Here is a 24,771-nt window from a genome sequence, read left to right on the forward strand (position 1 = left end):
TCAATACAACTGTTACAGCTCCCTAACACTCTCGCTAATAATATCCAACACATCTTCCAGCAGCGTCAAATCGAACTCCTCCTCAAACTCTTGAATCTCTCTTATTTCTGCTCCCGAGGTATTCGTTAGCATTGCACTACTTGCATTCCCGGGTAAGGGGAGGGGGTATACCTTTCGGCGTGATACCAATATCGCGGAACACTAAGCTCTCGTCGGCTTCGACTTTGTAGTCGTCGTAATTGCTGAGGCCGTAGGGCATGCTGCCGCTGCTGAAGATGGGGACTGAGAGCGCGGTCTGTGATAGGGAGAGGACAAGGAGGGTGGCAGCGGTGGGGAGTTGGAAGTGGAAGTACATGGTGGGAATTATTTGGTTTGGGTTGGTTTGGTTTTTTGATCTTGAGGCGAGAATTAATTAAATTTTGATTCAATGGCAGAGAGATCTACTCTAGAATACTGGGTTGGCGACTCTGTTTGGATGTAGGCTTCAAAGGAATAGTTTTCCGATACCAGAAGGAAAATAGGAAGATGTCTCTACGAGTATTATATACCGCTTCGATACTTCAAAGGATATTTTTGGAAGCCCTGTATATGTTGTTGTGGCATCGTCTTTGCCTCAGCGTCATGAGATCTCACCGGTGTGCGGGTATGTATGTGGGCGGTTGTGGATATATAAACTGGGAGTAGCGAAGAGAGAGGGAGGCTGAAACAGTGAGATGTAAGCATGGCGGAGGCGGCGTGGTGGTGGGTATTATGGAGCGTGGGTGGAGGGAAGGGAGGGGAGGGAAATTTTTTTTTTTTGGGGGGAGGGAGGGACTTAGAGTGCTTATGTGGAGTGTAGAAGTAAAGCTGCGCCAGAGTCCGGTGGGTGTGGGAATGTGGTTGTTTGGTTGTTTCTGGGAAGAGGTTGTTACTTATCGTGATCCTGGTACCCGATAGCTAGGGATGCTACATTTGTATCGCAATCCCAAATCTGGACTCTCGAGTACAGGAATGGAGGATTCTAACTAACTATTGGGTTGGAATGTGACTTTACTACTATTTATCTATTACCGGCAATCCACGATACCTACATGTATGTATGTATGTATGTACCCCTTCGTGCATGCAATGATTCCGGCTTCTAGAATATCGATATCGAAGCCTAGCCTGCACCCATGTGGTGGAGAGCGTTGAGTGCTATTTTTAACACCTTGGCGGGGATACAGACCTTTGATCTTGCGCCGCACCGCGAGGGTAACGTCGACTGCATACATTCATACATGTACCTACATACGGTTTTATGGGAAACGCACCAAGATATATTTACTTTTAGTAATAGTCGCAGGAGGAATATGATATCGCCAACCATTGAGATTGAACGGTGAACCTGCAGATCATTAGCTAGCTCGACAGCTCGCCTATGCAGCCAAGACAAGACAAGCACACATCCGGAGCTCCCCACTCGTCAGCACTCACCACCGCTCAGCACCCACACCGCACTCCACGCACACAAACACATACACAACCCACAATGCCGCCCAAGCGCGCCCCCGCCCCCGAGATCAAACCCCCGTCGACTTCTCGCCCTCCCTCGTGCTCGCCGACAGCGCAACCCTCACAGGCACGCACCGCATCCGCATCGGCGCCAACACGGTCGTGCACCCGCGGTGCAAGCTCAACAGCACGCTCGGCCCCATCACCATCGGGCGCTCGTGCATCATCAGCGAGCGCACGCAGCTCGTTGCGCCGGACGCGCAGGGGCTCGCCATTGGCGATGGCGTGGTGGTGGAGGTGAATGCGCTTGTGGAGGCGAGGGAGGTGGGCGAGGGGTCGACGGTCGAGGTGGGCGTGAGGGTGGGGAAGGGGGCGTGGGTGGGGAAGGTATGGCTCTTTTTTTCCTTTGCTTGGGGGTGATGGGGGGGGGGGGGGGGGGAGAGAGGCTAATCGGGGTGTGTGGGGAGGACAGCATTGTAAGTTGGCGCCGCTGACGAGGGTGGCGGATGGAGAGGTGCTGGAGGACTATACGGTGCTGTATGGCGCGGGAGAGAGGAGGATCGATAAGTCGGGGCAGGAGGGCGCGCGGAGGAAGCTGCTGGAGATGCATGTGGAGAGCTTGAGGGTGCTGATCCCGAGTAATGCGTCAAAGTGGATGTCTTAGGTCTTGGAGAAGGTTGTCCGGAGAGAGGGTGGGAACTAATGAATTGCTGTTTGGCGTTATAACTTGGGAATTGAGGTGCGCTTTGCATGGAGAAGAAGGGGGTTATAATGGTTGTAGGGTTAGGGCAGATATCTGGCTGGAGAAAAAAAAATTGAACCTCCTCCTTCCCTAGCCAGCTCCTCTTGAGCATATTTCTGTCTTCCAATTCAATTCGGGTTCCAAAGCAATTCCAGTTGTGGGGTAAATACAGTCCTTTCGCCCCAGCTTAGGAATTATGACACATTCGTTTCCCCTTCCCTCTTGTATATTCTTCCCCCGCCCCGCGCTACTAGCTAGCCGGATAGAACTTTAGGCACACCTTATCACTCCCCTTCGACCATCTTCCTCTTCTTCGGGTGTTAATTTGCAGCCTTGTGATATGAACAATTGCAATCGAACCCAATTAACTGCTCACTCGTGCGTAAGGCTTGCAATTGTGGCTCTGTGGAATATCGAATTCCGTTTGTGGATTTCCACTACTATACTTGTGCGGTGGTAGTAGCAAGTGGTGGCGGCGGTGGTGGTTAAGGTTAAGGTGGTGAGGATTCCGTAAGACCTCGCGCCGCGCGCGGGCTAGAGATATCCGCAATTAACAAGAGTTAACGACTTATTCACCACCCCACCTCACCTATAGTTCGAACGAGAAGAGAGTATCCGTTCAACAGGTGCTGAAGAGGGTCCTAGACCATATAGTCAAGCGACGCAGCATCCAGCATTCCCCCAAACTCATGTAGATCAGCGTGCGAGTGAGAAACAGTGAAGCAACGATCCCCATCCCCACAGGCTATACTAGCAGACCCTGCCAAGGAAAAGAAGAAAAAAAAAACTTTATTTTTGTGTCCGGCGTGAGCGCTAGCTGTATGTGGACGGATGCGTTTAGTACGGCGGGGCTCGTCTCGTCTCGGAGATCGTTTCGGAGATCAGCTGGATGCGATGCGGGCTTCATGGGGCCTCACTCGGCCATTCTCTCTCCATTCTCTCTCTCTGCTCTCCAGATCTCATCTATTATTTATTAAAAACACCCACTACTACTACTACTGCTGCTACTACTACTACTACTACTAATCTATAACCCCCCGCTAAAAAAGAATACACGCCCCCAAAACCAAACCATTACCACCACAACAATCACACATGCACCTCATCGTCCCCCCGCGCCACACCCACCCACTCGCCGCTCTCCAGCTCCTCCTCGTCCCGGTCGACAGACACCCACTCCTCGGCGCGCAGCCCCGCGAGACACGCCTCTGCTGCCCGCCGTAGCTTTCTGGGAGTTGTTGTGTGTGCTGTGAGGGTTTTGAGGAGGGTTGTGATTGTCTGTTTGCGTTATGTTAGTGGCGTTGTGAGGGGGGGTGGTTGTGGGGGGGGGGGGGGGGTAGCGGTGGTGGGGATTTTTTGGGGGGGAAGGGGAGGAGCATACACTCATGTCTTCGAAGCCGCGCTGGTGGAGCGCCTCGAGCGCGTGTTCGAAGCTGATTACGAGGGCCATGTCCTGTGTTTTAGTTAGTTAGTGGGAGGGAAGGCAGGAGGTGGGGGATAACGTACGGCGGCGGTCGGGGGTGCGCCCCGGGTGCGGAATTCGCGGAGGAGCCATTTTGTGGCGAGGGTGTGGTGGAGGGCGGTGAGGGCGTGGAGGAGGGTGTCGGTGGGCATTTTTGTGGGGGTTGGGAGTGGTGGAGGAGGGTTGGAGAGGGGGGGGGGGGGGTGGGATGGTTTGGCTGAGGGGAGGTGGTGAAGTATATCAGGGCTGGTATCGATGGGATGGGGATGCAGGTACATAGGGGGTGCGCTAGTATTGTGGTGGGCTGGGATGTGCTGAGACATTTACAGGCACGCTCTGAGTTGAATTAGTTGGTGGTTGACTACACAAGGTGAGTTCTCTTTTTTTGTTTGCACTTGCATGCGGCTGCTATTCCGGGAGTGTTTGTTGCACGTGAAATAGGCATTTAGATACTTAGCCGGAAGGAAAGCTTGGGATGACGTGGAGCCGCACGTCGCTGCTGCAGAATGAATTCGAATGAATGCGCCATCCGATAACAACCTGTTCAAACCTCAACAGAAGCAGAGGAGAGAAACACCCCCCCGCCACACACACACATATCTATCTACAACTTCACGTCCTCACCCACGGCCTTGCTACATAGATAGATAAACCACCTCCCTCCCACTCACCCCTATTGACACTGAGCACTCCATATCAGCGCCCTCACAATACCCCCCCCCCTGACACCCCCCCGTGAACCCACCGCCGCCGCCGCCATGCCCGCAACCCTCCACGGCTCCTCCCGCACCCGCAAATGGCTCCTCTCCTCCCCCCCCATCGAGTACGTCATCTCGCTCACCCAAGAGCTCCTCATCAACGCTCTCCGCCAAGGACCCGTCCCGCAACACATCGCCTTCGTCATGGACGGCAACCGTCGCTTCGCGCGCAACAGCCACATCGAGACCGTCGAGGGCCACAACATGGGCTTCGAGGCCCTCGCCAAGATCCTCGAGGTGTGCTACAAGAGCGGCGTCAAAGTCGTCACCATCTATGCCTTTAGCATCGAGAACTTTAAGCGGCCGCTGCATGAGGTGAACGCCCTCATGGAGATTGCGAAGATCAAGTTGGGCCAGCTGTGTCAGCATGGGGATCTGATGGATCGCTATGGAGCGAGTCTGAGGGTGCTGGGGCATCTGCCGTTGTTGAGGCCGGATGTGTTGGAGGTGATTACGCAGGCGACGGAGATGACGAGGGGGAATAAAAAGTGCGCCTCTTCTCCTCCCTCTCCCCTTCTCTCGCCATAGGTAGTGAGCTATAGACACTGACAGAGACAACAGGGCGATCCTAAACGTCTGCTTCCCCTACACCTCCCGCGACGAAATCACCACCGCAATCCGCACCATCGTCTCCCTCTCCACCACGCCCTGCACCTCCACTCCCCCCCCCGGCTCCCCCACATCCGACAAATCCAGCAGCTCCTCCACCACCACCACCTCCTCCTCCGCCAACTCCACCACGTCCTCCAAGACGGCAATACCCTCATACATGGACATCGAGTCCATCACCGAGCAGACGCTCACGGACCACATGTTCACGGCCGACTGCCCGCCGCTCGACCTGCTCATCCGCACGTCGGGCGTCGAGCGGCTCAGCGACTTTATGCTCTGGCAGTGCCATAAGGATACCGAGATTGTGTTTTTGGAGTGTCTGTGGCCGGATTTTGATTTGTGGAAGTTTTTGCCGATTTTGGTGGATTGGGGGGTGAAGTGTCGGAGTAGGGGGAAGGCGGGCGGGGGCGCGGGGGGGTTGGATGTGGTGAAGGAGGCGTATTAGGGGGTGGTTGTAGGAAGGGGGGTTAATAGACTCTTTTTTGATTGCTTGTGCCTTTTTTTCTTTGCTTTTTCTTTTTTTGTGCAAAGTTGTTGTTGTAGTGCTGTAGGAATATACCAATGTTTTATGCGGTTTATAGTAAATTGTAACGCTGGCGGCGCTGCGTGCGGGCGCGGGCGCGGTTATGTGAAGTCAAGTAAGGATGGCGGTGAGGTTGGCGTTGTGGTTGGGGTTGTGGCTGCGGGAAAGCTGTGCGAGTGATGGCCTGTGAATGTACTCCCATCACAGACCAATTGACCCCATCTGATCAACTAACCAACCTCCATCATTAAACCCACAACTAGAGTACAGTACCAATTGCAAATACAGCATGACCAAAAGTAGGGCTACAGGGGGATCGCTTGTACTTAGTATGTACTTGCTGCTAATAGTAAGTAAGTACATGTAGCTAGTCGCCCCCCAAGAAGGGCCGGTGGGAACGGTGCGTGTCGGGTTGGCCTGGCTGTAGTTGTAGGACGTATATGGGCGGCAAGTAAAGTAGGGGGGCCCTAGTGTAGTGCTGGGTATGTGTGTGTAGGTTGTCCCTGGCGCCCACTGGTCGTGATCTGGTTCGTGGGTGGGTTTATGTACTCCCTCAGTTTAATTTCACTAGCTAGCTAGCTATAGCTATAGACTAATGCTTTAGTGATTGGCGCCGCGCGCAACCTTTGCCGGCTATCTTGAGGCTTGAGAGTGGAAGGTGGAAGGTGAGGGGGGTGGGGGGGGTGGGGGGGGGGGTGGGGGGGGGGAGGCAATGGGTAATAATGGTAGTAGCAGGATTAACTCTTCGATCGTCGAGGGGTCTATATCTATATACTAGCTGTGGAGAGATTGTTCATGGACCAGTACTGGCTGTGTACTGCATACGCTGCTAGCTAGCTAGCTGACAGGTGGGCCAGCTGGGCCGCGGCCGCGGCTGCGGGGGGAGGAGGAGGAGGCGCGATCGAGTGTCTTCTTTTATTCATGTACATGTATGTGTAGGTGGTACATTATAGCCATCTACACATAGCTTATATCTCCTTCTCCTATACTACAAAAACGCCGGGACGAGTAATCAAAAATTTCGCAATTAAATGCGCGGGGGGGGGGGGGGGGTTGCTGGTTGGGTTTGGCTAGCTAGCTAGCTGGGCTGGGCTGGGCTGGGCTGGGCTGGGCTGGGCTTAGGAACAATTGCTGAGTAACTACATGTACATACATGTACTAAGAAAAGGGATAGTGGTCAATTCGGCTTGCATGCAGGTGCGCATGGTTCCGGTTCCTATTTTTTGAACCGTGCCCGCTCATATATATATATATATATATATATAACCTATATTCATACCTTAGTTTACCAGTAAACCTCAAAGTAGTAGACATAGCTGTTGCCCGAACACCTTTTTTCAGTTTTACTTACTTCACCCTTAAGTCACCCTTTGCCTTCGCAGTTCCAGCTGTAACGTTATAACGACGGAATCTACTATCCCTTATTAACCCGTCAATTGCATTTGCTAACCCCGCCCCCCCCCCCCCCCCCCCCCCCCGCGCGGGTTACTATATAGGGGGGTTGAATTTGTAGTGGGAGATCTATTATTTTTTGATAATTATAAGAAAAGATAAGATCTGGTAGTAAAGCTACACCAAATTTGCTTTTTTTTTTTTTTTTTTTTTTTTTTTGGGGGGGGGGGGTGGGTCAGCACTTTGGGGACGGTTTAAGGGAATAATATAAAAAGAATACGTAGGGTAAAAAAACTTTCGGGAAACCCAGAACCGGCGCCCTCGCCCATTGAACGGAGTGAAACTACGATAAAAGAGGGGGGGGGGGGGGGGAATGGCACCGAGAGGTGAAGGGAAGAGAATCCAAGGGAGCCGGTAGATAGGCAGCTCGGGATGGACATAGGCTCAATGATTCCTGGAAAGAAAGGACCCGGGTGGTAACCCCCGGCCGGCGGCCCCCCTAGTATATAATAATAATAATAAAAAACCCTCCGCTCGACAACAATAATTTACAAAAACAAAACAAAAAAGAGCAACAAAAAGTTCACAACACTGCTCTAGGCCTCGGTTGCTACGTCTTTATCTACGTCCGGAGGGGGGGTTGAACGCTCACAAGTTCGGTACAGAGGGTGAGCTCTATACCGCTGGGCCACGTCCAACCCCATGTTTATCTTCTTTCCTTTGCTACTGTTAGCTCTATGGGGGGGGCTCGTAGCTTATATTGTAACAGAGCTTAGTACGGTATGCTCTATGCTACATGTAGTTAGTACGGGGTGAGCGATTGAATCGTGTTATAGGCCGGCTAAGGTACTGGGCATGCAACGCCGGACGTTTTTTGTGAGGCTGGCCATGCTATGGGGGAGCTCATGCAGGAGACTGAGGAGCTCGGTCATGGAGTGGATTTAGTATGTGCCTGTATATGCACAACCTGGTCCACAATGTTATGGACAATTGTTTGCAATTGTGATGTAAGTACCTGTGCATGGCTGCTTTGGGTGTGTCGTCATGGTCTACACAAATGTACACGTAGCTCTATGTATGTAGCTAGCTAGGTAGTGAGGCTTCTTCCCCCTGAGCCCCACGTACCCGCCGGCGCGGGTGTCACATCCCGGCGGGCGGCGAGTGATAATCTATGACTACATGTACATAGTAATGATCCAGGTCGGCCCCGTGTGAGTATCTGTCCGTAGGCTACCAGCACGAATGAAAAGACTGGACCTATTCCGTCTGTTCCTAAGTTCCTTCACTCGTGTTTGGTATCCATGGCTGGTCGTTGCGGCCATAAGTAATTATAGCTGTGCACGTGGACGACTACATGTATTTCCCCGTGATTGAGCATTAATGTTCATTGTCATCGAAGGGTTAGGGGTTCTGCTTAATTCATCGTGACAGTAGGCTACGTATGTTACAACTGTAGACTTATAGCAACAGATAGATGGCGTGACAACTTGTCCTCAGTTTTGTTTCTGTATAAAGATAGATGATCGAGTGGTCTATCAATACATCACCGTTCGTCTCTTCTCTCGACCAGTCGTTAGTGTTTTGTGATAGACATGATCGGGACACGCACGGCCTTAGAGTAATCTACACTGCCAAGGTTAAGTATCACTTCCAGCGCAGCATCCACCATGGGCGAGTGGCAGAGCTCCCCCGAAATGGATGCCCCCACCTGCCCGACCGGCCAGACTTGACTTGACGCTGAGCTAACCGGTCACCTGATTGACGTGCTGGGAGAGGGGATTTGAGCTCTTCAACCTCGACGCTAGCTCCACGGAGTAGGTACAGTGTTGCATCCCGACCACCACAGAGAACCGTCAGCCACCGTCTGCCACCGCCCGCCACGCCAAGACCTATGTTGCCCGCCTCCCTCGCCGCCGAGTCGGCTGAAATCGACCGCCTCCTCGCCCTGGGCCGCATCGAGCCGTCATCGTCGCCCGCCGCCGCGCAGACCTTCTTTGTCAACAAAGCCTGCACGGAATGCCACCGCTGAGATGCACATGCGGCAAGAAGGCGCACGAACGCCGATGTGTGATCGACTACGGCCCGCTCAACGCAGTGACAGTGCAGACCGCCTACCCACTGCCGCCAATGCCGGACCCCCCGCTGCCGGACACAACCTGTACACCAAGCTCGACGTAGTCAACGCACCCGACCGCATCAGGATGGCCGCGGACCACGCCTATAGACAAAACGGCCTTCATCTGCTCCCGCGGTCGCCGGTACCGGTGGAACGGTCATGCCGCCGTTTCGGCCTCAAGAGCGCGCCCCGCCACGTTCCAACGCATGCTCGTCGATGGGTTCCTCACTCGCCCCCGCCCCACGCCTTCTGCCGCGTGCTCGCGGACGACTGCATCGTCTGGGCCGACTCACTCGCCCGCCGAGATGGTTTCTCGCACACACGCACCGCTCTGTCCCTGTTCCGTGACGCCGGCCTCTGCTTGAGGATCTAGGGGATGCCGGCTGCTTCGACGAGGCCACGGTCCACCTGGCTCGGTCACGTGATCTCCGCCCCGAGGGTATGGCCACAGACACCGCCGCCAATTGCAAGCTCAAGGGCATCGTAGACTATCCGGTGCCGGCCACTGGCCAACGCTGCGAGGGATGACGCTCTGGAGGTTTTCGGAGAACTCGCGGGGGACTGCAGAGCCGCGTTTCGGAGTGTCCGGGATGCTTTCGCCGTGTACGACCCCGCCAACAAGCCTGTTCAGCTGTTTTGAACCGGGTGGGGATGGTAGCGCGCCCTGATCATCAAGTCGTTGCAGTATCTGTTGTAGATTATACCCTTTATCCTTTTTTTTTTTTTTTATCGTGGAATAAATTAGGAGACTGTTCCGATTTCTAACCTCTCCAGAGGCCGGGGAAGGGAAGTGGGGTGCCCGTTTTGCTACCATGTGTTATTTGTAGATAGAGCACGTACGTATACCGAATTAAGACTGTGTCTTTTTAGTTTGCCCTTTTCCGTTAAATTTTATTTTATTTACAACCGTTTTTGTTATACAATAACTATAAAAAGGAGTACTTTGTTGATTTATCAATCATCCAATACAATTCTCCGCAGTCTTTTTACAAAATGTAAGTTCACCCCACCCAAGTTCCCCCGAGTGAGAACCTGTGATGCGTTGCTTTGCAAGGTCAGGGAGGGTGAGAGAGAAAAAGAAAAAAAAGAAGTAAAATCTATCATTGCAAGCTCATCTATAAATTTTTTTGAAAGGAAAAATGTCTATATAGCTATGTCTATAGCTCTAGGACGGTCACCAATGACCGATTTTATCCACTCTACCCACCATCAACTTTTGAAAGCAAATCTATAACTTTTTTGAACAAAGGAAAAGGCCTATGTCTATAGGACGTCCAACAGCGACCATTTTTTCTCCTTCTCCTGTTCCCCACGACACTATCCACCGCCCACTATCTCCTCCACCACCAAAAGAAGCCCACCCTCACTCACTCACTCCGACAACACCAACGCCTCCAAAATGCGGTCCAAATAATAAATCCTATACTGCTGCCTCCCAATCCACGTCTCGCTAAAAAAGAACACATACGCCCTCAACCACACAAACACGCCCATCAGCACACACGACCCCCCGGCCACCACCAACACAAACACCCCACACCCAAACGCCGCCCTCTGAATGCCCACGCTCCCCGCGCCATACTGCGTCGCAAGCACCGCCTGCATCGCCGTCAGCACCACGGTGAAATACACAAACGTGAAGAGCAGCCACTCGTGGCTGATGGTGTCGAGCAGGAACTTGTAGCGGTGGTCGCCCCAGTGGAACGGCTCGCAGGCGTGCATCTCGTAGAGCAGGTTCAGCCGCGTTAGCCGCAGCTCGCCGTAGTCGTAGCGCTGGCTCAGGATCATGCCTGTTGTGTTGAGGACGATGTCGGCGGAGAAGTCGCACCATTGGTTCCAGGTGACGCTGGCGGGGATGAGGTTTTTTTCTTGCGCGATGGCGAGGTCGCTTTCGTGGCGGATGAGCTTTGTGTAGGACTTTAGGAAGCCGCAGGCGCTTGCGTAGAGGTCGCTGCTGGCGGTTGTGCTGCCGGGCGGGGCGGCGGCGGCGGCGGTGCAGATTGCGTGGGTGAAGAAGTCGTGGTGGAGGAGGAAGGTGGGGATGGGTTTTAGGTAGAGCTGTTTTCCCTCCCAGCAGAGGTGGAGGTCGATCTTTTCTGCGAGGACGATCTCGCGGCCGGCCATGAGTTGGCGGTGGAGGGGCGCTCTTGGACGTGGCGGGGCTTTGTGGTGCGGAGGTAGGGGGCGATCTTTGTGATGCGGTCGACGGAGAGCTCTTGCGTGAGGAAGGTGGTGAGGGTGGTGGAGGGGTGGAGGGTGGGGAGGGTGTAGGGGGTGCGGCGGCCGGTGGTGGGGTCTTCGGGCGTGGCGAGGAGGGCGTGGTGTGCGGAGTAAGGGGGGGTGGGGAGGGTTTGCTCGTATTCATCCTGGAGGGGGTTAGTGGGTGTGTTGGAGGTGGGGGGAGGGGGGGACTTACGGGGGTGGGGGTGGAGGCGTACTGGAGCGGGAGGGTGTTTCTGATGGGGCGAAGCTGCTGGAGCGGGAGAGTGTGCCTGGGGCAAAGGTGCTGGAGCGGGAGAGTGTGCCTGGTGGTGGAGGGGTGCTGGAGCGGGAGGGCAGCGGGGTTGCTGGAGACATCTGGGTGGGTGTAGTGGGATTAATTGAGATCGAATGCCGCTACCAGAGTGGATATCGTTATAATTGTTGGCTTTTATTGAGATTGAGTGATAATACTACTGCCGGAGTAGCTATCTATATATAAAACAGCTGCTGTCTATCGAAACCAAGTAGTAATAAAACTACCGGAGTAGATTGCAGCTGCTGCTGGTTATCGAGGCCGAATACCACTACCAGAGTCGATATTGTATAACTATCGTTGTTTGTTGAGGTTGGGTAATGGTGCTACTGCCGGAGTAGATGTTGTTTAAATGTTGTTGATGATCGAGGTCGAATAATCCCACTTCCAGAGCAGATGTATAGTTGCAAATGCCCTCTTTTGTTGGACCGAATACAATACCACTACCGGAGTCGATATTGTTTAACTGCTAGCGCTGAGTATCGAGACCGCACAATACCACTACCAGAGTGTGAGTGTCGCTGTAATTGAGTAATAATCCTACTGCCGGAGTAGAGTCGATGCCGTTGTTGTCTGCTGAGTCGCTGCAGACTATATATCGAATTCGAAGCAATACAATGCGATCCGTTGTAGCAATTGCAAACTCGTCGTCGTCAGCCACAAAAACTCTCACTCTTCACTCACCTTTTGAATCTCTGCTAGCTGTCCTGTTTACTGATCCCATTATTCCACCCCACATACCCTCTATATATATCCCCCACCACCGCTCCATCCCCCACCACCAGCCCCACCATTGATCCGCCGCTTGCAATCCACTCCGCTCCCAACTCCGTCCACGTCGCTCACTGGTGCGAAAAGATTCCAATCCCGCCCAAAGGAGCCACGCCGATAGGGCCCAGCTGTTGCACCCACCCCCTGGCTGCGCGTCTCGATTCCGTTGTTTTATTGTACATGGTAGCTTAGGTTATGGATGGATACCTTTTTGATTTTCTCCTTCTCAGACTCTCACTCAGGTACCTACCTACCTTACTTAGCAAAGCAGGAGGGGAGCCTACACGAAACATGTTGTAGGTATTGATTGTACCTACCCGAAGCAGCCCCCAGCGCGATTGGGCGTCCCAGAAGGGGAAGTGCAGTGGCTGTGCAGCCGAGGGGGTGCTGAGGTCGCGGACCAATCAGGGCGCCGGACGTCATGGGTATGGCTACCTAGCTACCTGTCTGCTAGTAAGCAGAAGTTGGTACTTGTGGGTGAGTGCTAGGGGGAAGTAGAGGAGAGGAGCGGTGAAAGGGTCTGGAGGGGGAAAATCGAAGACGTGGTTAGGCTCGGGTGGCAGTACATTGCCGTCATAGCGTGTCACTCGACGCGAAAAGCACTACTCTCGCGTGGATTGCTGGGGGAGTGAAACGGGGGGCTTAGTGACGGGCCGACAGACTGACTGCCCTACGGACCCGATACTTTGTATCCTACTACTACTGCTATTGATCTACTAACATGTAACTAAGTAGCTGTCGGGGAACGCCTAACTGACTGCTGAGAAGATTCCCAACCAGCCAGTCGGCCCCCTAGTACTTTACCCTACCCACTCCCTCCCCTCCGTCATGGTCACTCCCCCCTCCGTCACTCTATGTCATTACCTATAACCTGACATCAAGAACCGGAAGAGCCTCAACAACCTACCTACAGCTGTCAAACTGTCTAACTCTAACCGCCTTACTCAAGAAAAAACACGAGCAGCGTTATACCCACCCACCGTACCCCGGTCGCCGCAAATCGATGCGCAGCACCGCTATAGTACTAGCTCTGTTCCACCCGCGAGTGACAAGCGATGACCCACCCACCAGATCAACTATGTCATCGCTACATATAGCAACTAGCACAGCCCCCATTGCTGCCCATCATAACTGTGACATGTTGGGCTTCACATTCGTGCTCAGCGCTGTTGGAGCGTTCTTCTTCTTCTTCGTGCTCAGTAGAGTTACAGTACAGTACAGTTGCTGGCTGTAACTACATGTAGATCATTAAGGTTCCTCCAGGGCGGAATTTTGTGGGGCCGGCGCACCCTTTTGGCGGTTTGATCTTCCGAAGATCTGGATCGCGAGGAGTACATACATAGAAATAGAGAGAGGCATAATGCCTTGGCGCCCCTTACGTCTGTCTGTCTGTCTGTCTGTCTGTCTGTCTAATTCCGGCCCTACCCGATATCTCGCGACGAACCCCATCCAGGAGCCATATACCGGTGAGAGTGGACACGGCGCTAGCTAGCAACGAGATAAAAACCTAACCCTCCGCAAAACTGGAGCGGTTTTTTTTTTCTTCGTAAATCTTTACTGGTTTGGGGTCTAGCTCCATATCCAGTGTACCACCAGCTGACTAACCCCCGCCTCCCCGCCCGCCCCCGATTCGCCGAGTGATAATGTATGAACCATACCAACCCAACCATTCCACCTACACCTACACCTACACCTACACGCCAACCACACACCGTGAGATTCGTACGCATTATATTTTTGTTCATCTACCGGCCGACATTACACCCCGCACGCGCGCACATATTATGCTAACTAGCTAGCTATGTAGGTAGCTAGCTAATACAGCTACCGCTAGCTATCCTGTAAGTACTAGTACATCCATCCGTTCAACTTTTTATATCCCGAGCAGCCCACACCCACAGCACAGCACAGCACACAGCACATATCATGACCACAAATAGAAAAAACGCCAAACATGCACCACACATCCATCCTCAAAACTAAAACAAGCGCACATCCTCAAAACGCACATCCTCAAACACACACACACAAAAAACATATATATAACTTGAAAAAAGAAAAAAAAGAAAGAAAAAAAAAGAAATCTAAATACCCTGCACTTTCGCATAACTCGGCGGCTTCAACCTCCTCCTGACAGCCTTAGCCACCCACGGCGGTATCAGACTGATCGCGCTGATGACGGCCACCCTCCACACGAACCCTATTGTGACAATGTAGCTCAGGTCGAAATACTCGCCCAGCAGCGGCATGCTGGCGAAGAATAGGACTGCCGTGCCGACTTCTGCAAAGATCATGTATGCGTGCCTATTTTCCACACCACAACCACTATTAGCATTCACCCAGTCAAGTAGAGAAAAGGGGAAGGGGGGTGGGGGGATATATACCAAGTCGTTATCTCGAGCGCAACCATAATCAGCTCATTCAAGATCAGCACCGTAAACGAGACCGATACCATCCGCTCAAAGTTCTCATCCCCCAGTCCGACCAGTATCTGCGACAGTCCCTGTATGATGCTCCCCTGATAGATACTAACAAGCACCCACACGCCAAAGCTACGATAACTCAGACTGCGCCCCTCCGTAAGCTCCTTATACAGCTCCGGATACAGCTCGGCGAGGCGCTCATCCACGTCTCTATCCAGCACCAGCGAGAACACCGGCGCCATCGTATACACACTAGCATAGCCCACGAGCAGCCACCCCTGGTACAGCGCAATGGGCTCGAAGCGGCTCGCGATGCTGAACATGGTCTGGCACACGCTGATGACCAAGCCGCGGTGCATGACAAACTGCGCGAGCTTGGCCGACCGCTTGTACGAGTTGCGCCCGTGCCACACGAGCAGCTTGGTCAGGTGGCAGAACTGCTCGACGGAGAAGTCGGCGGCGAGCGAGGCCTGCCGGCCCTCTTTGCCGACGATGCCGACGCCGACGTCGGCTGCTTGGATCATGGAGACGTCGTTGCCGCCGTCGCCGATGCAGCAGATGCGTTTTTGCGTGTGTGTGCGGATCAGGCGGGCGATGTCGGCTTTCTGTGTCGGGGTGCAGCGGCAGGCGATGACGGCGGGGAGTTGCACAGCGAGGGTGATGAATTCGGTCTGGTATACGGAAAGAAATAGCGCCAGTGATTCTCCGTCGATTAGGAGACACGAGTCGGTCTTGTTCCGAAGAAACTCCAGTGCGTCGTAGGCAAGATCCTTCCGTTTTACTATTGCATCACAGGTCAGCACTCGCCACCACCCCCGAGAACGAAAAACCTACATTTCGCAATTGTATGGACATACTGTCCCCTGGCCACCAGCTTCGCACTAACCGCCACACACCGCGCCGTCTCCACCTTATCACCCGTCAACATCCAGATCTTAATCCCCGCATTCCTCAGCAGCTCCAACGAGCTCTTCACATCCTTCTGCAGCTTATCCTCCACGCCCGTCACGCCCAGCAGCTCCAGATCCCGCTCCAAATACTCCTCCACCACCCTCGCCATCTGCGTGTCCCTGCTATGCAGCTGCAAACTGGCGGCCTTGTAAGCAGCGGAGAACTCGGCATACTTTGAGTGCGAGAGCTTTTTGCGCCCCACAACGAGCGTTCGCAGCCCCTCGCGCGCCATGTTGGAGCACTCCTCGTCCAGCCAGTCGTTCGACTGCACAATGGGCGACATTGTCGTATCGGCACCCTTCTGATAGAACCATATATCGCCGCTTGGCTCGTCCGGCCCGCTGAGCAGGTCGGTGGTGTGGCTGTTGACAATGAACTGCACAACAATACCCATCCTCTTCCCCTCACTCGTAAACGGGAACACCTCCAAGATCTTGACACGGACAACAACCTCACCAGTCGACACAGAGACCAGCCGCATCCCATTACGGTCACGGTGAACAAGACGCAGCCCCACCGACTCCGTCCACCGCACAATCGCAATCTCATCGGGCGAGGACGCCTGATACGTCGTCGTCGCCTCACTCGCGCCCTCCTCCGTCGCCGTCGTCGGCGTAACATTATGGCACAGCGCAAGCGCCAGCACCACATCCCTCACCCTCGTCCCAATCTCCCTGCGCGTCCTCGTCGTATTCCCTCCGCCACCCGCCGCGCTCGGCACCGCAACGGCGCTCTGCGTGCCACTGCCGGCGCCGGCCTCGCCGGGGAGAAACCCCTGCTTGATGTAGTCGGCCACCTCCTCCATTGCCTCGCCCGCGTACGACACCGTGCCGACGTGGATCTTCTTGAGCTCCATGTCGTTCTGCGTGAGCGTGCCCGTCTTGTCGCTTAGAAGGTACTCGACGCGCCCGAGCTCCTCGGGGATGGTGGATGTGCGGACGACGCAGCCGGCGATGTTTTTGTCGTGCTCAATGAACCAGGCGTAGGCGGACTTGCCCATGTCGAGATTTACACGCAGCGAGATCGGGATGATGGTGGAGAAAAGGACCAGGAAGCGGAGGATTTGCAGATACCATTGGATTGGCTTGTCGCCGCCGTCGTTTTCTTCCGCTGGGTGGCCTTCGGCAGCTTGTAGGACGACGAGCGCGATGGAGAGGGAAAAGGTGATCGCGCAGAGAATCTTGGTCAGGTTGTTAATTTCCTTCTCGAGCAGCCCAGTCTTGCTACGGCTCCGAGAGGTAGACAGAGCAGCACGGGTTTCAGGACCCGTATAGATAATTGCGGCCAGAGTCGTCGAATTGGAAGCCAGTACCGTATTTGCCCACGCCGTATTATCAATCGACAACCCAACCTTGAATCCCGCCTGCGGCGTACTCGGGCTCGCAAGTGACGACTCTGCATTCTCATCCTCCGGTATCGAATGCGGCTCATACGCCAGGGACCCCACAAAGTTATTCACCTCTCTACTCGGCGCGCTCGCCGTGATCGTGACCCCTACCAGCAAGCCCGCCCTCAACGCCTGTGTCGGCGCCGGCGCAAGCCTCAGCTTCCAGTCCGTCTCTCCGTCCAGCTGGTCGGTACGGATGAATGTCTCTCCCGAGGCCGCCTCCTCGTCCGTGCTGTTTGCCTCGTTGGATATCGTCTTGAGGATCACCACGTCTGCGGGTACCCGCTGGTCTTTCTTCAGGATCAGTATGTCGCCGACCTTGAGGTCCCGTGATTTCTTCATGAGTGTCAGAGTGTCATCTAGATGGCCCACGTTTTTCCGCTTCGTGCCGGGGGCGAAGGAGAGGACTTCGTAGAGCTCGCTGTTGGCCTCCTTGTCCCGCCGCCGGCGTGCAATGTCGTCGTGTGCCTCCTTCCCCAGCGTGATTGCGAGAACAAACACCAGCGGGACGATGTAACTGCTGAGATATCCTATCCGTAGCGCTGGAATACATTGACTGAGTGCCACCAGTAAGAAGTAGAGATTGAAAAAGAAGCTAAACTCATGGTACAGCGTAAGCGGGAGGAACGTGATGGGTGTGAACTTATGATTCGAGATGATATTCGGCGGGTACACCGCCTCTTTTCCTTTCCGCTTACTGAGCGCCTTCAGGCCACCCACTCCCGCCACCCCCGACGCTCCCAACCCCACCACCCGCGTCTCCTTACTCGGCTTAAACGCCAGATCCACCTCTGGCTCCGCATCATCACCACTCCCGGCTGCCGCCCCGCCCGCTCCCGACCCTCCAATTCTCCCCGGCCGCAGACTCAACCGACTACTCAATCTCCTCAGCAGCTTCCTCTTCCCCCCTCCGCCGCCGCCGTTGCCGCCATGTAACGATTCCCGATCCCTCTCTCTGCCATTATTTCCGCCGTCATCATCATCGTGCTCTCCGCCCAGCAGCGCCTCCTCGTCTTCGTCCAGCTCCTCCCGCCGCACGCCCCGTCGCCCCAGTCCCATCCTTAGGCTACGCAGAGCAATGCGCGCGCTGTCGCCGCTCTCCCGTGTGCTCGTGTCACGCTCCCGATCCCGCTCGCGCTCGCGCTCGGACGAGAGGATTGAGCGGCTTGCGGCGCCGTCGTGGAGCTCGGCGAGGTCGAGGTCTAGGTCGGAGGATGAGGCCGTCGAGTATGTGGGGGAGGGTGGGCGGTGGTGGTGCGGGTGGTGGTTGGACATTTCAGGGAGTGGATTTCCGGGGGGGGGGCGTGGGGAGACGGATCCCCTATTTATCAATGGGGTGTGTGTGTGGAGTGGAGGGGGGGGGGGGGGGGTAGGTGTGTTGTTAACTGGACGGGGGGGGGTGGGTGGGAGATGTGCTGTGCTTCTGCTGTGCTGTTCTGGAGTGGTGGTGGGTGCTGGTGGTTGTGCTGCTGGTTCTGGTGGTGGTCGTGATTGATGAGCTGTGCAGAGCACGTATCGGGATAGGGAGGGTGCGTGTGTAGGCAGATAGCGGCTCAAATGGGAGCTGTGGGATGGCTGGATTGACGGATGGCTGGCAGGATGGATGGGATGTGACGCAGGGTGCGTTTGTGTGCTGTTGAGCGTGTGTGTTGCTGCTGTGTGTTGCTGCAACGTGTGTGGATGGATGGGTATATTCGTCGTATTCGGGGGGTTGCTGATCGTGTGCTCCTTGCACGGTAAATATAATAAAATAAATAATAAAAGGGAGCAGCAGTCCGAGGAGTGAGTGAGCGATCAGTGAGTGGTTGAGGGGATGATGAATGATGAGTGATGACGATGGAGCAGATGATCCAGCGTGGGATAGATAGATAGATAGATGGTATGGTGGTGATAAAAGACAGAAGGCGGAGCACACGAAGAAGGAAAGAAAGAAAGAAAGAAAGGGAGTCGAAAGAAGCCCTCTCTGTTCCCGAGATATCCGTATATTCCAGCACGGCTCTCTCTTTTTAATTCCCTTTCCCTTTCCCTTTTCCTTTCCCTTTCCCCTCTTCCTTCACTTTCAGCTCTGCCCGTTCTGTTTTGTTCTGCTCTGTCCTGCTACGGACCACGCGGCTTTCCCGGGGTGTCGGGGGCCTAACGACCACTCGGGGCTTCGGAGTGCAGCAAACGGTACGGCAACGTAACACCCCGGCTTGGCGGGGGGCTGTTGGGTTAGAAACTTGGGTTAGCCAGCCTTTAGCTGGGCGAGCGAGGTCGGTGGTTACTAAGGCTTGATTGGGGCTTAGTTAGGGGAGGGATCATGGGAGAGCACTCGGGGGGGCCACCAGAGGGGAGGTTCGAGGTAGATACATGTAGGTACAACACTGAAAGAGGTAGTACCAGGTACAGCTGTGCTACTTGGGGGGAGATGTGCACGTCGCACAGAACTTTCGGAAAATCTACATACATACAACGGTATCGTTCGTATTCGTTTACGGTTGGATCTGTGCCAGGTATCTGTAGAGTACAGTGTTTTGGATATACATACAATTGAAAAATAGAATTGAGTTGCATACCAGGAATAAGCTAGCCCTAGAGTACTACTACTAAACTAACCGCATCTCACTCATCTTTCAGGTATGTAGCTAGCTCCAGCTAGATAAACCCTTAACCACCACTGCATGATGTACCCTTCTAGCTCTCTCTCTCCCTCCACATTACCAGACACACCGTATCTCGACACCCTCAAACACACAAGTACATGTATACCAGCAACCACTATAGAGCCAATCCTCAATTCCGGAATCAATGCCATCTCAAATGCATCTATCTACACCTCTATAACACCCACCCACTCACCCACCCACAAACCAAGAAAGAAAGTAAAAACCACCACCAGGCCGCAACCAGCCACATCACACAAGCTGTCAAGCAAAGTGATCGCCCACCCACCCCGCCAAGCCAAGTCCCAGCTGAAAACGACGTAGTAGATAGATAGGCCCGGCCAATGCCAATTAAGGTTCAGCCACGCGAAAAGAAAGAAAGAAAGAAAGGAAGGCAAATAAAAAAATATCGAAACAGCCCACAATCGCAAGGAGGAAAAGCATTTCTCCGATCCAGCCCCCCCCCCCCCAATAGCGAAAGGTGGGGTTATGTATAATACGCCCAAGCCCATGGGCCTAGGTAGGTAGTCCAGCCTCACATCACAGATATAGGTACATCGCAAAAAATAGAAGAGAGTGAGAGAGATATGTAGAGAAAAAGTGCACCAATGTCGGTGCTGCCTAGTATCTAGCTAGCTTGCTAACTAACTGGCTGGCTGGCTTATAAACATACCCCAGGGTATCAAAGAAACTGCGAAACAAAGCTTGAGAGAGCCACCCTTACATAGGAAAGATTTCCAGGGAGGAATGTCCGAGTGCGAGTGAGTGAGAGAGGAGAGATAAGATAGGTATATGCTCGAGAGAAAGAAAAAAAAGAAAAGCGGAGAAGGTATAAATAAAACCGATAACAACGCAACCCGCCCAGCTTTTTTGTATGATACCGATAAGCAAGAAAGAAAGAGAAGTCGTAAAATGCCCCGTGAATTTACCCCTGTGCAGAAAGTATATGAAAAAAAAGCAATAAAAGAAAAAAAGGCCAAATAAACCAGCAGCAATAATGATAAACACAAAAGCCGATAAGGAGAGAGTATAATCCAGCCTGCCTGAGGGAAACAAAAAAAAAAAAAGATCCACTTTTTTTCCAACTACGACGTTGACCCAGACCTCCTCAATGTATCAAACAACCCACTAATCCTCCTCCCCCACTTCCTTTTTTCCCTCTCCGACTTCCTAGACTCCTCAGACGGGGTCGTCGACGCAGCCTGCTTCTGCTTCTCCCTGTGCTTCGACGGCGAATTGGGCAGCGACACAGAATTCGTATGCCTATGCCCCTTAAAGCTCCTATGGATACACCCCACCGTCGGCGGCGTCGTCGGTGGTACCGGCACCCTGATAGGCGCCTCCGGGGTCCCCGCCCTCGACCTCTCCATGACCGGCGACGCCCTCCCAAAGTTCCTCAGCACGCCTGTCGAGTGCGCCCTCCCTCTCGGCTGGGCGCCGCCCAGCGAGTTTGCGCGTCTCGGCGGGGTCAATGATCCTGCCTCCCCGGGGGGCGGCGCGCTATGTCGGTGGTGGTTCGTCGTGACGTCGTGGGCCAGCAGCGTCCCCGTTCGGCGGGGCCGCCTGAGCGTGTGCTCGTCGTGGGGGGCGCCCTTGCCGCCGGCGGGGTCGGAGATGGAGCGCGCGGCGATGGAGGGGCGGTTGTAGTTGTAAACGGGGGAGAGACGGCCGCCGGGGAAGAGGGAGGAGGAGGGGGTGAGGGGGTAGTGGGGTTGGGAGGGGTCGTCGAGGCGCATGCTGCTTGCGACGAGGCCCTCGCGGAGGGCGATCCAGATACCGGAGACGAGCATGAGGGAGCGCAGGTGCTCGCTGGTTTTGACCATGACCCGCTCGTCGGAGATCTGGAATGCGACGCCTAGGGGACTGGATGTTGTTGGGGTGCCTGGCCGCGAGTGCGGTGGTGTTGTTGCGGGTGATGCAAGAGGGGATCCTAGTGGGGATGTTATCGATGGCAGTGGGTAGGTGTCGTTGACCTCGATTGTCTGCTTCGTCAGGCACCCGAGAATGGGGTGCTTCCTGGAGTTTGGGTTGACGAGGGAGAACTGGAACTTCTTCTCCTCCTCCCCAGTCTCGCTCTTGGTGGTCTGGTATGACCGCCTGCGTGGGTTCACAGACTTTGGGTTCCACCGCGCCATCAATATACCCCCATCCTCCTCATGAGCCACCAACTCGTATCCCCCAGCAGCCGTTGTCGAAACCTCCCATTGCGGGCCACTGCTCAACTGAATAACTGTGATCCTTGAACCCTTTCCATCCTCGCCATCCATCTTTCTGTATCCTGAAGACACTGATGCAACCACTTGTCTAGCATTCAAGCTATCCTCGTCATCATCCTCGTCCTCATCTCCAAAATCCTCGCTCGACAAAAACACCAGATCCTGCATCCCTACGCCATTCCCAAAGAACTTCCCAAGCTTCCTTTTTAACCTTGGAGCAAACACCGACGCTGGCAACACATCCAGCGTTGGCAGCGGCCGTGTGATATTCGAGAGCTTCTGCAGCTGTACCACAAGTGACCTCGACGGTTTGAATGTGTGATGTGAGCCCGGCGGGGGTTGCGCAAGATGATATGATGTTTTCGACCTTGGAAGCTTCTTTGGTGGTGGTGGTGGTGGTGGGGAAGTCGTTGGGATCTCCTCAAAGATGGGCGAGGAGACAGCCACGGGGGCTGGGACTGGAACAGTGGTGATAGGGGCCCTTGGGGACTGCTGCGCATTGGGACTGAGCATCTGGAGGGCACACGAGGCTAGCCCGCTGGGTGATGGTGATGTTGGGCTAGAAAATTCGTGGCCGTGGGCCGCGGCGGCGTTGGCTGTGAAGAGTGTTAGGAAGGACATGGTGCCTGGGGCATGAACCCTGGTAGCTGGTAGAATGGCACTGGAGCCAAGTTGAGCAATGCTTCTTGCAGGTGGGTGAATACCTGCTTGGTAGTAGTGATGCGTGGAATTGGTTCAGGTGTCGGGGTGGTGTTGTCCTGCTGCTAACTGGAGATGGCAGTGAAGTTCCGAGACACGCAGCTAGTGAGTAGCACCTGGATATCGAAAAATTAGGTACGGTGTGTTGTAGATGTTTTTCAATTGATATATCTATCGATCAAGAATTTTAGGGAGGCTGGTAGTAGATATAAGTAGCAGCAGGATGTAGTTGCAGCAGCAATAATAATAGTAGTAGTAGTAGCAGTGACAGGGGGGATCTTTTTAGTATATGAGCGAAAAACGAGCGAAGGTGAAAAGGGACTTAAGGGAAGGGTGTGAAGGAAGGGGGGGTGGAAGGATTTAGATAGGGCTGGAGGGAGGAAAGCCATGATGATATAACCCATAGCTTCAGCAGGCACCGGCAGGTAGTGGTAATGTCTGATGAGTGGGCGTTCCTGTGCATAGAAGGCAAGGTTGCTCAAAGCAAGGTGGAGGGGAGGGGGGGAGGGGGGGAGGGGGGGGAGGGAAGGTTTCTTTGCAGGGCGGCGCCAGTAGTGTGTGCGGGCCGCTAATACAACCAACCCAAACCCAAAGCTTTAGACACGGAAACTCAACGTACCCACACACCGACGTCTCTCGGTGCCTCGGGGCTCCGGATACCCGTATGAAGGGAAGGGAAAGAAGAAAGAGCCTTCTGGATAATTTATTGACAGTTTCTAGATTCCCGTGATGTGCAGTGTCAGAAGTCTATCTCCAAATATACATCCACAGTAGTACTGATCGCTTAATTGCATGTTTTGGTCATAGTGGTGGTGGTGGTGGTGGTGGGAACGAACACGAGCTGATTGATGAGTAGCATGTTGGACCGACCATGTGGGTTGGTACTGGTGGAATTAAACTCAGAGACAGAGTCAAGCTCAGGCAAGGACAATGCGCAGAGAAAAGACAAAGACAAGGAGCCTCTCTCTCGAATTCTCTCACCACCCAAATCCTCTATCTACATGTATGTACCTACGGAACAGTAGGTACAGGTACATACATCACTATGGTAGGTACCTCCCCTCCACTACGCCCCCATCCTATGCACTCCCTCCCTCCCTCTCGCTGGCCATCTAAGGCGCTTCTTCTGGTCGCCATAGCCGGACCACGTCTCTAGGACTCTGCATCCTCTCCTCCTCTCGACCTGGTTCCATCATTTTTTTGACCACCACTTTTCCAAGACGATGATAAACCATGGGAATGAAAGAAAGAAAGAAAAGCCCTACAAATCCAGTCTTATCGGCCGAAAGCTTATTGACCAAGATCACTCACTTTGATACGAGGTTAGTCACTTCCGGATCCTGCCTTTGGAATTTAAAGTTCCTCTTTAAGGCCTTCTTTGTGGGATCTCGCAGCTTTTATTCCTCCGACTCCGAGTCCCTGGTAAAAAAAAAACGAGAAAGGGAAAAATACTCCCCGATCACCTAGTGCATCCTGAACTCATCGGGACTATTGGGGCTATTCTTAATCCCAGCCACTTTTTACCCTTTGGAGAGCCGCAGCTGGCTGTGCATTAAGCGAACTTTTCTCCCATTGGCCAGATGTATAGTTCCAGAAATGTGTGCTTTTTTAAGCGTAATCTTGCTGAACATGAGACGAAACCCAACCAAGTGCCCTGTGATCCAGAAGAATTTCCAACCGGGGGGTGGATAGGGACATCGATCTTTTTCTCTCCTTCTGACAGGACGGATTTGTGCGGGGCTCTACCTAAATCTGATTACTGCTGTTGTTTGAGTCTTCCCTTTCCAGTCTGCATAGATCTGCCGACATTTCTGAAATCGTTCACCTGGATCCCGCAATTGTTTCTCTCCTCTCGGTGGGAACTACGAAACAGGCGAAAAATACCAGTACTCTATCCTGTCTTGCCTCTACCCTAAACATACCAAGACTCGCCTTTCTCCCACGTTACGTGCCCATACTCGTACGGGCTTGCGACTGCAATTAGTTGTGAAACCCACCAATGAGCGTTGGCCATTCCGTCCCGCTAGAGGTTGCTACCCTTTTCTACTATTCTTCCAGAAAAGATAGCGGTGCGGCTACTTGTAGATCC

At 53.9% G+C, this 24,771-nt stretch overlaps 8 protein-coding genes across 8 annotated transcripts; 3 read left to right on the top strand and 5 right to left on the bottom strand.

Annotated features, from left to right (window-relative positions):
* Positions 1–12: 12 nt before the first annotated feature.
* LAJ45_05835 (uncharacterized protein) lies at positions 13–355 on the bottom strand (the record flags this gene model as incomplete). The annotated part of the gene is made up of 2 exons (XM_046115404.1): positions 13–107; positions 172–355. The coding sequence occupies 2 exons, from the start codon at positions 353–355 to the stop codon at positions 13–15; spliced, it is 279 nt and encodes a 92-aa protein (XP_045971453.1).
* Positions 356–1,154: 799 nt separating this feature from the next.
* Positions 1,155–2,137, top strand: LAJ45_05836 (uncharacterized protein; the record flags this gene model as incomplete). Its single annotated transcript, XM_046115405.1, has 3 exons — positions 1,155–1,233; positions 1,406–1,860; positions 1,946–2,137. The coding sequence occupies 3 exons, from the start codon at positions 1,155–1,157 to the stop codon at positions 2,135–2,137; spliced, it is 726 nt and encodes a 241-aa protein (XP_045971454.1).
* A 1,167-nt stretch (positions 2,138–3,304) lies between these two features.
* LAJ45_05837 (uncharacterized protein) lies at positions 3,305–3,829 on the bottom strand (the record flags this gene model as incomplete). The annotated part of the gene is made up of 3 exons (XM_046115406.1): positions 3,305–3,493; positions 3,597–3,668; positions 3,722–3,829. 3 exons carry the CDS (start codon positions 3,827–3,829, stop codon positions 3,305–3,307), a joined length of 369 nt encoding a protein of 122 aa, XP_045971455.1.
* Positions 3,830–4,435: 606 nt separating this feature from the next.
* On the top strand, positions 4,436–5,492 carry LAJ45_05838 (uncharacterized protein; the record flags this gene model as incomplete). Its single annotated transcript, XM_046115407.1, has 2 exons — positions 4,436–4,923; positions 4,997–5,492. 2 exons carry the CDS (start codon positions 4,436–4,438, stop codon positions 5,490–5,492), a joined length of 984 nt encoding a protein of 327 aa, XP_045971456.1.
* A 3,500-nt stretch (positions 5,493–8,992) lies between these two features.
* Positions 8,993–9,451, top strand: LAJ45_05839 (uncharacterized protein; the record flags this gene model as incomplete). Its single annotated transcript, XM_046115408.1, has 1 exon — positions 8,993–9,451. The coding sequence occupies one exon, from the start codon at positions 8,993–8,995 to the stop codon at positions 9,449–9,451; it is 459 nt and encodes a 152-aa protein (XP_045971457.1).
* A 998-nt stretch (positions 9,452–10,449) lies between these two features.
* On the bottom strand, positions 10,450–11,202 carry LAJ45_05840 (uncharacterized protein; the record flags this gene model as incomplete). Its single annotated transcript, XM_046115409.1, has 1 exon — positions 10,450–11,202. One exon carries the CDS (start codon positions 11,200–11,202, stop codon positions 10,450–10,452), a length of 753 nt encoding a protein of 250 aa, XP_045971458.1.
* A 3,246-nt stretch (positions 11,203–14,448) lies between these two features.
* On the bottom strand, positions 14,449–18,400 carry LAJ45_05841 (uncharacterized protein; the record flags this gene model as incomplete). The annotated part of the gene is made up of 3 exons (XM_046115410.1): positions 14,449–14,668; positions 14,749–15,568; positions 15,622–18,400. The coding sequence occupies 3 exons, from the start codon at positions 18,398–18,400 to the stop codon at positions 14,449–14,451; spliced, it is 3,819 nt and encodes a 1,272-aa protein (XP_045971459.1).
* Positions 18,401–20,852: 2,452 nt separating this feature from the next.
* On the bottom strand, positions 20,853–22,604 carry LAJ45_05842 (uncharacterized protein; the record flags this gene model as incomplete). Its single annotated transcript, XM_046115411.1, has 1 exon — positions 20,853–22,604. The coding sequence occupies one exon, from the start codon at positions 22,602–22,604 to the stop codon at positions 20,853–20,855; it is 1,752 nt and encodes a 583-aa protein (XP_045971460.1).
* Between the last annotated feature and the right edge of the window lie 2,167 nt (positions 22,605–24,771).

Source organism: Morchella importuna (assembly GCF_003444635.1).
Source record: "Morchella importuna strain M04M26 chromosome Unknown Morimp01GS016, whole genome shotgun sequence".
In the NCBI taxonomy this organism is placed as follows: Eukaryota; Fungi; Ascomycota; class Pezizomycetes; order Pezizales; family Morchellaceae; genus Morchella; species Morchella importuna.